Raw genomic sequence first — 15,025 nt, 5'->3', positions numbered from 1 at the left:
GACTCCCTGCCAAGCAGGGAGCCCGATGCGGGACTCGATCCCGGGACTCCAGGATCATGACCTGAGCAGAAGGCAGTCGCTTAACCAACTGAGCCACCCAGGCGCCCCTAGGCATCTGCATTTTTACCACGTGTTCCAGATGCTTTCCTTGTTCTTCTGAACCTCTGAACAAAAGCTCTCTGTTGCTGTGGAGTTCTTCCTGCTGTCTTTTCTCATCTGTTCTTGAGCAATTTGGCCTGGTCACCTCCACTGTTATCTGGGTTCAGTACATGAGCCTGGACCTGGATTGCTTGAAAACGGAGTGAATTAAAATAAATCAAACAATTTTAATAATTGTATACTTATCTCTAATGGCTAGAGTCATGAAGAAAGGGAAATAAATATAGCTTTAGTGTATTTTAAGAGTCAAAGCCATCTAATTATAGAGCATAACATTTAAGCTATACTTAGTCTTTAAATGGAAATTTTAAAGATAGTCATAATTGGTTCTAGATTCTCTTGGGGCTCAATCTTAGAGATGTTCCAGAGGCTTCTCTGTGGATTACTTAAATATATAATTACAGTACCCAGGGGATCTCAGCATTTAGTCAGCCTAAAAAATTCTATTAGTAGATGGAGACAAACTGAGTTTAATTTGTCAAATTGTGGAATTTACTCGCTTGCTTTTGAACATATTGGTAACATTAGCAATAGTGTATGTATCAGAATTAGCAATAGGCTAAACCTAATAGCCAAATATGACTTTGTGTATTCAGGACTGTATGTTATATTTGTTCCAAAAAAGTTTCTTTAAAAAATGTTAAAAATTAGTATGTTATTATGAACAAAAAGATAAAGTAAATATAAATGAAGAGAAAAAGAACCCATTACCCTATAGTCTTAAATGATCACCATTCACATCTCGGTATGTATTCTTTAGAATTATTTTTTATGCACGTATCAATCTATAAATATATGGAAGCATACCATGCACACTGTTTTGAACCCTTTCAGGTGAATAAGAAATCCAAAAGTACAGTCTGCCACTGTAGGGCTTTGCCTCCTGAGCTCCCACTCAAACCAATCCTTTACCCCAGGCAGTCCTTGCTTGCTTTTACCCCTTACGTACTCTCCTCTTTTCTTTTTCTTTCTTTTCTTTTTTTTTTTACTACTCTCTTTTCCTCCTATCCAAAGCCTACCTGCCTTTCTCCCCCCAAGGCATAGTGGAGTTCCACCTCCTTCCTAAAGTCTCCCATGATTCTCCAAACCACAGTGATTTCTGTCTCTTTTGAACTCCTTGAAATATTTGTCAGTACCAATCACTGGGTTTGAGCAAATAGGAGAAATGAAGGGGATGTACAAGGAAGAGGATTGGAAAGAAATTCAGTACTACGAAGAAAACTTGGAACAGAATATAAAAGAATGTGTTAAACTCATATCACATAATATTATTGCCATTTTTTGAGCAGTTGAGCCTAATAAACCATAAATTCATTGCAAACAAGAGCATATGCATTTTTTGGATTAAAGATTTTTTTTTGAAGATTTTATTTATTTATTTCACAGAGAGACATAGCGAGAGCAGGAACACAAGCAGGGGGAGTGGGAGAGGGAGAAGCAGGCTTCCTGCTGAGCAGGTAGCCCAATGTGGGGCTCGATCCCAAGACCCTGGGATCATGACCTGAGCCGAAGGCAGACGCTTAACGACTGAGCCACCCAGGAGCCCCTAAAGATTGTTTTTGATTAGATGTTCTGTATTAGTTATTTTATGGTTGATTTAAATCAAAACTTAAACTGGATTTAATTTAAATTAATTTGAATTCTAGAAACAAATTTAAGTACATATAAGAATTTAGTGTATAGTAAGGGAGTTTTTCAGATCATTGTGGAAAGACAGGGTAATTCAATAAATGAAATTGAGATTAATCCATCTCACAAATATCAGCATAGATCAACATAAAATCTATAAAAAGTATGAGCCTTCAAAAAGAAAACTTCAGTAAATATATAATTTTTGGAAAGGGATAGAACTTTCTAAATCCCTCATATAGAAAAGTTGGCACATGGTGGCCACTTGCTAGTTATTGAATGAACGAATAAAATGCAAAAGCAAAGGAAGAGACAATTAAAAAAAGATCAGATCAGTAAATTTGAAACATAAATATTTTAATATTTTGTATTTTAAGTATTATTATTAAATTTGAAAAAAACTGAATTTGAGAGACAAATGACAAACTCAGAAAATATCTATAATATAGAGGGTTAGTGTTTTTACTGAATAACAACTCTTGCAAATTAGTAAGAGATCAACATTTCAATAGAAAAATCAGCTAAACCATGTATAAATATGTCACCAAAGAATAAACATAAATGGTTACTAAACATATAGAAATGGTTCCAGTTTTATTTGTGTATCAAAGAATGCACATTTACAAGAAATCTAATTTGTCATGTATCAAAGTGAAAGATTTAAAAAACACCACATATCCCATGTTGGTAAGAATGATGAGAAATGGCAGGCTTAATATACTATTGCTGTATTTTATAGAGAGGCAATTTGTAATACATTTTATAAAATTAAAAACTGTGCTTAGCTTTTGGTTAAGTCATTCCATTTCTAGGAAAATTTCCCTAAGGAAAGTATAGATCTGAAAAAAGAGTAGTTACAAGGGTGTTTATACAATTTTTTTCTATAGTGAACAACTCAACACCCAACAATTGGAGATCCTATCCCCCAGCTCTACTGAAGTATAATTGACAAATAAAAATTGGGTATACGATATGATGATTTGATATACGTATACATTATGAAATGATTATCACAATCAAGCAAATTAACATATCCATCACCTCACATAGTTACCTTAGTTTTCTTTCGTGATGAGAATGCTTATGAGCTATCTTAACAAATTTCAAGTAGACAGTACAGTATTATTAAGTCACCATGCTGTGCATTAGATCCCCAGAGCTTATTCATCTTATAACTGAAAGTTTGTACCCTCAGACCAATATGTCGCCCTTCTCCCCAACCCCTCCCACAAATTGGAGATTGTTAGTGCTGGTGTTCGTGCTCTGGAGCTTGAGTCCAGGCTCTGCCACTCACAACTGATTGGACTCATGCTATTGCCTAACTCCTCTGTGTCTCAGTTTACTCATCTGTAAAACAGGGAGTACGTGTAGTCCCTATCTCATAGGGTGGATGTGAGACTTCAGTGTGTCACACAGAAAGTGTTTAATAAATATTAGCTATTATTTTGTTCATGTTTAAGAATGATATATCCATATATTGGATACTATTCATCCATTAACATAGTAACTTAGAAGGTTATTCAATGACAAGCAAAAGTGTTTGTTACCCATTGTCAAACAAAACAGGTCATATACAAAATTATACATATATTATCACATTTAAAAAATTACATAAGTGCATTGGTAAAGACTGAGAAAGATACATGTAAATGTTAGCAGTTTGTATCTTTAGATGGTAAAATTATGGGTCATTTTAATCTTCTTTCTTTTTGTTTGTCTCCTTTACATTTTCTACAATAAACATTTTTATAGGGAGAATGAGATAAACCAATCAAATAAATAATAAAAACAGCACCTTATTCTAAATCACACTTTTTCACGATTATAAGTTGCCTACATGAAAAATAGGGTAATTTTGATACGTTAAAGTATCAAACTATATATCAATACTGACAAAAACGTGGGCTTTATAGTTTTATAGACTGGATTTGAATTCTTAGCTGTGTGAACTTGGACATGTTATTAACACACCTAACCCCTAGATTCTTCCCAGTGAAAGGGGTTGAATATCTTTGCCTATCCAATGGGGATGTTGTGAAGCTCATTCATGAACTGAACAGAGATACAGAAATACAAGGTCTTGCAGCCATCAAACCCTACTGATGCTGTTAGATTTTCTGTCCCAAAGAAAGTATGGATCACATCTCCAGGAATTTTTTTTTTTTTTTTAATCAAGGAGGTACTTGGGAGTTTGAGAGTCTTCCTAGTTACTATTAAAAATTCATCATATGAAACACGTGTCTGGCTCCAGGTTAATTCTTTTGTATAAATTTCTTTCCTCTTTTGTTTTGCTACCAGGATAAGAGGGGCTGTGAGTCATGAAATTAAGGCAACATGAATTTCTGAAACTTCTGCTTTTGTTTAAGATGCTTTTCCCAAAGTAAGCTGATATTTTACAGTGAGTTTTGAAAGAGACCCAATTTAATATTTTTTTTATAGGAACAGTGTCAGAGGTAGTTGGAGGGAATTGGAAAAATAGTAAGCAATAAAAGAAAATAATAAACAATAATAATTAGTAATAAAAGAAATAAAATCTATCATACATTTCTAGAGTTTAACCACCATAGAGAAAGAATCTTGCTCTTCAGTCCAACTATTTTCTTTTCTCTTTGTCTTACTCTTAGCTATTATTAACAAAGATCAGATGGAAGTGTCCTAGAATTTGTCAGTGATTTGCATGATGGTTTTCAAGTTTCAAAGAGAAAAAAGCTAAAAACAAAAACAAAAAAGAGAAAAAAGCTGGCAGCTAACAAAAGTAAAACTTTTAAGGAAATTCTAACACTACTGAAATATGTTTTATAATAAGTGGGAAAGGTAGAGATGGAAATGCTGCTCTTACTGGAAGCTTTTTTATTTTTATGACAACCACCACAAAGCACTTGAAAGATGACCTATGACCAGCTTTCGATTACTGTTGTTGTTTTTCCTTTTTTATGTCTTTCCTATTGAGGGATCCCACCAATGGTAACCAAATGTATAATCCTTCTACCCTCTAATCTTTAATGCAGCTTGCTCCTGAGACTAAGGCAGTCATTCATTGGATTATGGATATTCCTTTCGTGCTCTCTGCCAATCTCCATGGAGGAGACCTTGTGGCCAATTACCCCTATGACGAGACGCGGAGTGGTAGGTGTTCCTTCTGCTTCTCTAATGGTTCAAGGTTTACAATCGTTTTATGAGGGTTTATAGGATGATTTCTATATGGACCATTCTTTTAAGGAACTGGCCATTAAGTGATTTTGCCTGTAGAAGGACGTATGTTTATTTCATGTGGCATTCGTATAAATATTTGGCAGAAAAGGACTGTAACTTTTTAATAAGTTTAGTTGAAGAGGACCGTGATCTTGACAGAATGCAAGAGAAAGGGAGAAAACAGAGGTCATGAACTTGGGTCACTCTTGAACCCTGATAGAATCGAGAGATAATGGAAATGATACAGGTTTGTGTACAATGGCTTAAAAATGAAAGCAGTCTTTTTGCAGCTTGATCAGGGCCCATGTGGATCTCTCCGCGTCTTACCATACACTCACGCTTTTGCATTTGGAACTGTTTCTAGTGGTATCAGGGAGGGGAAAGTGGTGCTTTGACTTTCTCAAATTAGTTTTAGTTAAATTTCAGGCACAGCAAGCTTTAGTCAGATAGTTATTTTCAACTTAACTTTTTGTCGCTCCAAGAAATTTCCTGCTATGGATGGGTTCTCAAGGGTCTTTGAAGAATTCATTCTTTGCAAGCACACGATGATAATTTTAGATATGGGAAACTTTGAGCCTTGGAGAGAGTCTTTGGTGAAACATTAAAATTTATAGATTTTGTAGTTTGTCAATAGCTGGGAAATTTAAAAGCCTGGCATATTTTATCATATATGAAGACACAGTGTATCAAAATATATATTATTTCTTTTTATATTACACATGGGAGATTTTTTAAACTTTAAAACTCAAATACTGAAAAGTATGTGTGAGAATGATTCATGGTGGCTATGAGGTTACATTTCTTATTTTATTATTATTATTTTAAAGATTTTATTTATTTACTTGAGAGAGAGAGTGAGAGATAGAGATAGAGTGTGCACATGAGCGGGGGGGGGGGTGAGGGGGGAGGGGCAGAGGGAGAAGCAGACTCCCAGCTGAGCAGGGAAGCCCCACACTGGGCTCCATTCCAGGACCCCGGGATCATGACCTGAGCGGAACGCAGCCACTTAACCGACTGAGCCACCCAGGCACCCAGAGGTCACATTTTTTAAATTAAAAATTTTAACAATGGAAATCTCCTTTCTGTTTTCTCAGATCAAGTTTACCACGAGTTTATCACCTTTTCTCATGAAGCTTTCAGTGCATAAGTAGAATGTCCTTTCTACCCAATTTCTACATTGTGGTGTGGAACAGAATGGTATATAACTTAAACACTAAGTGTAATTGTTGAGCACTTAGACCATCACTCCTTTCCCATTGTGATGTTGCTAAAAAAAAAAATCAGGGCGCCTGGGTGGCTCAGTTGGTTAAGCGACTGCCTTCTGCTCAGGTCATGATCCCTGAGTCCTGGGATCGAGTCCCATATCAAGCTCCCCCGGCTCTGCGGGGAGCCTGCTTCTCCCTCTGCCTCTGCCTGCCACTCGCCCTGCTTGTGCGTGCTCTCTCTCTCTCTGTCAAATAAATAAATAAAATCTTAAAAAAAAAAAAATCAGCAAGAGGGCACCTGGGTAGCTCAGTCGGTTAAGTGTGGCTTTCGTCTGAGGTCATGATCCGGGAGTCCTGGGATGGAGTCCCGCATGGGGCTCCCTGCTCAGCGGGAAGTCTGCTTCTACCTCTCCCTTGGCTGCTCCCTCTCGCTGTCAAATAAATAAAATCTTAAAAAAAAATAGGTCAGCAAGAGACAACACTGAACCACTCTTTCAAAAACACACAATGCTCTTTGGTCTATATTAATTTCTTTAACCTTGTGGGTTTATTTTCTAGGTAGTGCTCATGAATATAGCTCCTGCCCAGATGATGCCATTTTCCAAAGCTTGGCTCGGGCGTACTCCTCTTTTAACCCACCCATGTCTGACCCCAATCGGCCACCGTGTCGCAAGAATGATGACGACAGCAGCTTTGTAGATGGAACAACCAATGGTGCTGCTTGGTACAGTGTACCTGGCGGTGAGTTTCCGTTTCGCTTTGTGCTTCGGTGAATTATTTATAGTTACCATTTAGATGTAGAGAGCTTTCAGTCCTCCTCAAACATTAAGAAATAGACGGAATCTATGGTTCATCCATTAAAATTAGTTTTCTGCATGAATGGTTGCTATGTATAGTTTTGTTTTTGTTGATTCTTAAAAAATCAAGATGCTAATTGAAGACATATGAGAAATGAATGAAAGACGTCCATGGGAAAGACATAAATCGAATATTGTGAAATATCCTACTTAAGATAGCTTCCTTATTATATATATTATATTAGTTAAGCTTTTACTATAGTCAAATGTATATATTAGAGGGCAGTGTATCTTGGTCCATATACCTTTTATTTTTCTTTTAAATGATGGGATAATGGGGACTATTTGATGTGGAATATTAGTTTATATTCACTACTGTAATAAGCACTATTAGATCATGAAGCTCTTCACCTTTTATGGGGTTGGAAAAGGGAAAAGCTCACAGGCAGCACGTTCGCTGGAGGAAGCATCTTCTAGGTGACCAGGGCAGCAATCCTGACTCCCTTTGCCCCACGTAGACTTTATAGAACTCTTATTTTCATGGTTAGTCGGACCATCAACAGTTGTGTAACACTCACTCTATCCAGGATGAAGAATGAAATGTAAAGATACTGATATGTTTTGGGTTTTTTTTTCCACCCTCTTTGCCCAAGAATGATTTTCTATGACCCACCTGGAAATGCAAGAGAATTAGGGCAGTAGCAGCACTAGCGAATTATAGGGTTGGGGTTTGTTTAATATGCTTCTTTTATTGAATTATGCCCTGAGAAAAATATCCTTCCTGATATTTTTCTTTCTGATATATGTTTGTTTTGTTTTAACTTATATTTTGCATCAGGCCAGATCAGATTTAGCACTTTTGTCCCCCTATAGCCTGAGAAATAAAGTCAGATTTAGGATTTAGACTATGTCGAATATGTCAGATGGGAAGTAATTTCATAATTCAATTTTTATAAAAACTTTAATGATTCCTTTGGATTTACGTTTATAGACAGTGTATTGTCTACAGAATACCAAGAGATGTATATCTGTAAAATAATGACAATAATAATAATAATAATATTAATCTTAGTGATTATGAACCACAATAATCAAAGAAAGCTTTGACTTTCTTTAGCTCTCTAGATAGTGAATGAAATCAGTGTCCTAGGTCCATGTTTTCTAGAAGCAGAGCCTGAGATAGGGATTTGGTTGCTTGTAATTTATTGAGGAAGTGCCCTTTAGGAAAAACCCTGTATGGAAGTGAGGGAAGCAGGGTAGGGAGGGGGATCGAGGTGAACAAGGATGTGGTCACAGGGACAGCCATAACCTCAGCCTGAGCCATTGGGAGGAAGGCCTCAAGTCTAAATCACAGGCAGGATTATCCTGCCCTGAGGCTAGGGGAAGGGGACCAACCTTTGGTGGCTTCATATAAGTCAGTCTTTGGTTGGGGATTGCCAAGAGGGTTTTGGAATGAGAGATAGGAGGGAGTAACCTCCCAAGCTAGGTGGTTTCTATCAGCCGCTCTCCTAGAAAACAGCAGTCAGCTCTGAGCTCTTAACAGCCAACACTCAAACAGCAATTTGGGGATGGACCCCCTGGCTCGGTGAAGCAATCCTGTGGGTACCAATAGCATTCACTACTAGCTTGAATCAGGTTCAAAGTAAAATTGTTCTGGATGCAGAATCTTCTCTCTTGGTACAGTTTGCAGTGTTCTTATTATGCCTTGTATGTAGTAGATACTCAGTGAATGTTAAATTAGTATGTAGTACATTATTAAGACTCCCAAGCCCTTAGGAATCTACTGTGCTATTGGTTCAACTTAAAGAACAAAATAGTATGTCAGACCATCTTATATGACTGTCCAAGCTCTTCCCTGATAGAGAGGTAGGTTCAGAGGGATGCACATTTCTTTAGTAGCCCAGTAAGAGTTGAGGGTTTGACCCTATTGTCTTTTTAAAAAAAATTATTATTATTTAAAAATTTTATTTTCCCCAGATTAATGGACATATAATTGCATATAACATCATGTAAGTCTAAGGTGTATGATGTGATTTATTTCTTTATGTATTGCATAAATGATTACCTAATAAGGTTAGCTAAGACATCCATCACTTGACATAATTACCATTTTTCTTTTTTTTTTTTTTGTGGTGAGGACATTTAATATTTACTCTCTCAGCAACTTTCAAATATATTATACAGTATTGTTAACTATATTCACCATGCTGTATATTAGCTCCCCAGAACTTACTCATCTTATAACAAGCAGTTATAAGCTGGCTTTTTAAAATTTCATATATGAGTGAGATCATTCAGTATTTGTCTTTCTCTGTCTGAATTATTTCACTTAGCATAATGCCTTCAGGGTCCATCCATGTTATTGCAAATGGCAGGATTTCCTTAATTTTTATGGCTGAATGATATTCCATTGTTTATATATACCACATTTTCTTTATCCATTCATCTGTCCATGGACACTTAGGTTGTTTCCATGTCTTGGCTACTGTGAATAATGCTGCAGTGAACATGGGAGTGCAGATATCTATCTCTTCTAGATAATGATTTCATTTTCTTTGGATATATACCCAGAATTAGGATTGCTAGATCATATGGTAGTTCTATTTTTAATTCTTTTGGGAACCTCTGAACCTACCTTTTCCAATAGTGAATATACCAATTTACATTCTCACCAACAGTGCACAAAAGTTCTCTTTGCATTTTTGCCAGCACTTATTGTCTCTTATCTTTTTGATAATAGCCATTCTAACAGGTATGAGGTGAGATGTCTCATTGTGGCTTTGATTTGCATTTCCCGGATGATTAGTGATGTTGAGCATCTTCTTATATGTCAGTTGGTCATCTCTATGTCTTCTTTGGAAAAATGTGTAGTCAGGTTCTTTGTCCATTTTTAATTGGATAATTTGTTTCTTTGCTATTGAGTTGTATGAGTTCCTTGTATATTTTTTATATTAACCCCTCATCGGATAGTTTGCAAATATTTTCTCCCATTCTATAGATTGATTGTCTTTTCATTTTTTTTTTTTGACTTTCTTTTTCTGTACTGAAGTTTTTAGTTTGATGTAGTCCTGCTTGTTTATTTTTGCTTTTTTTGCTTGTGTTTTGTTGCCATATCCAAAAGCTGTTGCCAAGACCAATGACAGGAAGGTTCTTCCCCTATGTTTTCTTTCTTTTTTTTTTTTTTTTTAAAGATTTTATTTATTTGACAGAGAGAGGCACAGTGAGAGAGGGAACACAAGCAGGGGGAATGGGAGAGGGAGAAGCAGGCTTCCCACTGAGCAGGGAGCCCAGTGCAGGGCTCAATCCCAGGACCCTGGGATCATGACCTGAGCCGAAGGCAGACGCTTAATGACTGAGCCACCCAGGCGTCCCTGCCCTATGTTTTCTTCTAGGGGCTTTATGATTTCAGGTCTTACATTTACTTTTTCAATCCATTTTGAGTTAATTTTTGTGTATGGTGTAAAATAACATTCCAGTGTCTTTCATTTGTGTGTGGATATCCAGTTTTCCAATACCTTTCACTAAAGAGATTAGCCTTTTCCCATTGAATATTCTCAGTTCCCTTGTCAAATATTAGTTAACTGTATGTGCCAGGATTTATATCTGGGCTCTTAATTCTGGACTTTTGATCTGTGTGTCTGTTTTTATGCCAATATCATACCATTTTGATTACTATAGCTTTATAGTATAGACTGAAGTCAGAAAGTGTAATATCTTCAGCTTTATTCTTATTTCTCGATTGCTTTGGCTGTTTGGTGTCTTTTGTGGTTCCATTTAATTTTAGAATTTTTTTCTGTCTTTAAAGAATGCCATTCGAATTTTGATAGGGATTGCATTGAATCTGTAGATCATTTTGAGTAGTATGGACATTTTAATAATATTAATTCTGATCTATGAACACAGGATATCTTTCCATTTGTGTCTTCTTCGGTTTCTTTCATCAATGTCTTATAGTGTTCAGTTTATAGATCTTTCACCTCCTTGGTTAAATTTATTCCTGAGTATTTTATTACTTTTGATACTGTTGTAAATGGGATTGTTTTCTTTGTTCGTTTTTTGGATAGCTCATTGTTAGTTATAGAAATGCAACTGATTTTTGTATGTTGTTTTTGCAGCCTGCAACTTTAATGAATTTATTTATTGGTTCCAAGAGTTTTTCGGTGCAATCTTTAGGACTTCCTATGTATAAGATCTTATCATCTGCAAACAAAGACAGTTTTACTTCATTTTCTCCAATTTGGATGTCTTATTTCTTTTTCTTGCCTGATTGTTTTGACTAGGAGTTCTAATACTATGTTGAATAGGAGTGGTGAGAGTGGGCACCCTTTTCTTGTTCCTGATCTTAGAGAAAAAGCTTTCAGCCTTTCACCGTTAATGATGTTAGCTGTGGGCTTGCCATATATAGCATTTATTATGTTGTGGTACATTCCTTTTACATCCAGTTTGTTGAGTTTTTATCGTGAAAAGATGTTGAATTTTGTCAAAATCTTTTCATGCAATTTTTGAGATGATTGTGATTTTTTTTTTTTTAAAGATTTTATTTATTTATTTGACAGAGAAACACAGCGAGAGAGGAAACACAAGCAGGGGGAGTGGGAGAGGGAGAAGTGGACTCGCTGCTGAGCAGACAGCCCGATGCGGGGCTCGATCCCAGGACCCTGGGATCATGACCTGAGCTGAAGGCAGACGCTTAACGACTGAGCCACCCAGGCGCCCCAAGATGATTGTGATTTTTATCTTTCATTCTATCAATGTGGTGTATCACATTTGTTGATTTGCATATGTTGAATCATCTTTATATCCCAAATATACAGTCTACTTGATCATTCTGTATGATCCTTTCAACGTGCTGTTGAATTCAGTTTGCTAGTATTTTGTTGAGAATTTTTGCAACTGTATTCATCAGGGATATTGGCCTGTAGTTTTCTTTTCTTGTAATGTCCTTTTCTGGCTTTGGTATCAGGGTAATGCTGGCCTATAAAGTGAGTTTGGGAGTATTTCCTCCTCTTTAGTTTTTGGGAAGAGTTTTAGAAGGATTGGTGTTAATTCTTCTTTGAATGTTTGGTAGAATTCACCAGTGAAACCATCTTGGGCCTTTCTTTGTTGGGAAATTTTTGATTGCTTGTTCAGTCTTCTTACTAGTAATTGGTCTGTTTCAGATTTTCTGTTTCTTCATAATTCAGTCTTGGTGGGCTGTATGTCTCTAGAAATTAACTATTTCTAGGTTATCCAATTGTTGGTCTATAATCATTCATAGTCTCTTAAGATCCTTTGCATTTCTGTCATATCAGTTGTAATGTCTCCTCTTCCATTTCTGATTATTTTTTGAGTTTTCTCTCTCTTAATTCTTTTTTTTTTTTTAAGATTTTATTTATTTATTTGAGAGAGAGAATGACATAGAGATAGCATGAGAGGGGGGAGGGTCAGAGGGAGAAGCAGACTCCCTGCTGAGCAGGGAGCCTGATGTGGGACTCGATCCCAGGACTCCAGGATCATGACCTGAGCCGAAGGCAGTCGCTTAACCAACTGAGCCACCCAGGCGCCCCTCTCTTAATTCTTAGTCTAGTTAAATGTTTGTCAGTTTTGTTTATCTTTAAAAAAAAATCCACCTATCAGATTTGTTGATCTTTCCTTTTGTTTTTCTTGTCTGTATTTCATTTGTATCTGCTCTGATCTTTCTTATTTCCTTCTTTCTGCTAATTTTGGACTTAGGTTGTTCTTCTTTTTCTAGTTCCTTGATATATCAAGTTAGATTGTTTATTCAAGATCTTTCTTTTTTCTTAATGCAGGCATTTATTGTAATAAACTTTCCTCTTAGAACTGCTTTTAATGCATCCCATAAGTTTTGGTGTGCTGTGTTTCTATTTTTGTTTGTTTCATAATATTTTGGTTTCCCTTTTGATTTCTTTTTTGGCCCATTGCTTGTTCAGAAGTGTGTTGGTTTAATTTTCTACATAATTGTGAATCTGTCCTGCCTAATATTCCATGTGGGTTTGAGAAGAATGTGTAATTCTGCTGTTGGATGGAATGTTCCATTTATGTCTGTTAGGTACATTTGGTCTAACATATAGTTCAAGGACAGTTTTTACTTACAGATTTCTGACTGGATAATCTATCCATTGTTGAAACTGGGATATTGAAGTCTCCTATTATTATTGAATTGTTGTCTGTTTTTCCCTCCAGGCCTATTAGTATTGGCTTAATATATTTAGATGCTCCAGTGTTGAGTGCATATATAATTTTCAAGAGTTAGTTCCTTTGAGAAATTTACCCTTCTATCATTTTATAATGACTTTTTTTGTCTCTTGTTAAAGCTTTTTGGCTTAAAGTGTATTTTGTCTGATAAAAGTATAGCTACTCCTACTCTTTTTAGGTTTCCAATTGCATGGAATATCTTTTTCCATTCCTTCACTCCAAACTCTCATTGTCCTTAAAGATGATGTGAGGCTCTGAGGCTCTGGTAGGCACCATAGAGTTGGATCCTGGTTTTTTGTTTGTTTGTTTGTTTGTTTTGTTTAAAATCTGTTCAGATATTCTATGTCTTTATGGAGGATTTAAACCATTAACATTTAAAAGATATATTAATACCATCTTATTGTTTTCTGGCTGTTTTGTAGTTCTCTTATTCCTTTCTTGCTCTCTTTCTGACCTCCTTTGTGAATTGATGATTTTCCTTAGTGATATGCTTTGGTTCTTATACCTTTATCTTTTGTGAATCTATTATAAGTTTTTGCTTTGTGGTTAGTATGAGGTTTACATCTTATAGACATAACAGTCCATTTTAAGCTGATAACTTAATTTTGATTGCTTACAAAAATACTTTTTATGCCATTCCCCACCAATATTTTGTTTTTGATGTCACAGTTTACATTTTTCATGTTATGTATTCATTAATAAATTATTGTGGCTTTAGTTATTTTTAATACTTTTGTCCTCTAATTTTTATACTAGAATTACGTGATTAACACACTACCATAATACAGTATTAGAGTCTTTTGAATTTAACTCTATACCTACCTTTACCAGTATGCTGCATATTTTTATATGTTTCCATGTTACAAATTAGTATCCTTTCATTTCAGCTTCAAGAACGCCTTGCAGCATTTCTTGTAAGACAGTTCTAATGGTGATGAACTCCTTCAGCTTTTGTTTGTTTGGGAAAGTATCTCCTTCATTTCTGAAGGACAACTTTGCTGAGTAAAGTTTTCTTGGTTGGCAGTTTTTTTCTTTCACTTTGAACATATCATCCCACTGTCTCCTGGCCTATAGGGTTTCTGCTGAGAAATCTGCTGATAGCCTTATGGCGGGGTGGGGGCTGTTCTTTTGTAAGTTATAAGCTTTTTTTTTTTTCCCCTTTTAGCTCCTTTTAAGATTATCTCTTTGTCTTTGATTTTTTTGACTGCTTTATTCTAATATGTCCTGGAGATCTTTTTGAATTGAAATTTTTGGGGACCTATGAACTTGGATGTCCAAATTTCTTCCTGGATTTAGGATGCTCTCAGCCATTATTTCTTGATATTAGCTTTCTGCCTCTTCTCTTTCTCTTCTTCTGGGGCTCTGTGATGTGTAGGTTGTTTTTTTTCTTTTTTTTTAAATTTTATTTTATTATGTTATGTGGGTCACCATACAATACATCACCAGTTTCCTATGCAGTGATCCATGATTCATTGTTTTTGTACAACACCCAGTGCTCCATGCAATACGTGCCCTCCTTAATACCCATCACCAGGCTAACCCACCGCCCACCCCTGTCCCCTCTAAAACCCTCTGTTTGTTTCTCAGAGTCCATAGTCTGTGATGGCTCATCTCTCCTTCCGATTTCCCCCCCTTCATTTTTCCCTTCTTTCTCCTAATATCCTCCATGCTATTCCTTATGTTCCACAAATAAGTGAAACCATATGATAATTGACTTTCTCTGCTTGACTTATTTCACTTAGCATAATCTCCTCCAGTCCCATCCATGTTGATGTAAAAGTTGGGTATTCATCCTTTCTGATGGCTGAGTAATATTCCATTGTATATATGGACCACATCTTCTTTATC

General features: G+C 36.1%; 1 protein-coding gene across 1 annotated transcript in view; it reads left to right on the top strand.

The window, feature by feature from the left end:
• Positions 1-15,025, top strand: part of CPE (carboxypeptidase E) — a 112,952-nt gene that overhangs the window by 82,878 nt on the left and 15,049 nt on the right. Inside the window, exons 4-5 of the mRNA XM_081811192.1 lie at positions 4,797-4,918; positions 6,748-6,926. Of these exons, the coding sequence (XP_081667318.1) occupies positions 4,797-4,918; positions 6,748-6,926 (301 nt within the window). The remainder of the gene's footprint in view (positions 1-4,796; positions 4,919-6,747; positions 6,927-15,025) is intronic.

The sequence above is a fragment of the Leptonychotes weddellii genome, chromosome 2 (genome assembly GCF_054177405.1).
Source record: "Leptonychotes weddellii isolate Sample4059 chromosome 2, ASM5417740v2, whole genome shotgun sequence".
NCBI classification, from domain to species: domain Eukaryota; kingdom Metazoa; phylum Chordata; class Mammalia; order Carnivora; family Phocidae; genus Leptonychotes; species Leptonychotes weddellii.
Note: the sequence above shows the minus strand (reverse complement) of the source record. Positions and strands in the feature narration are given on the sequence as shown.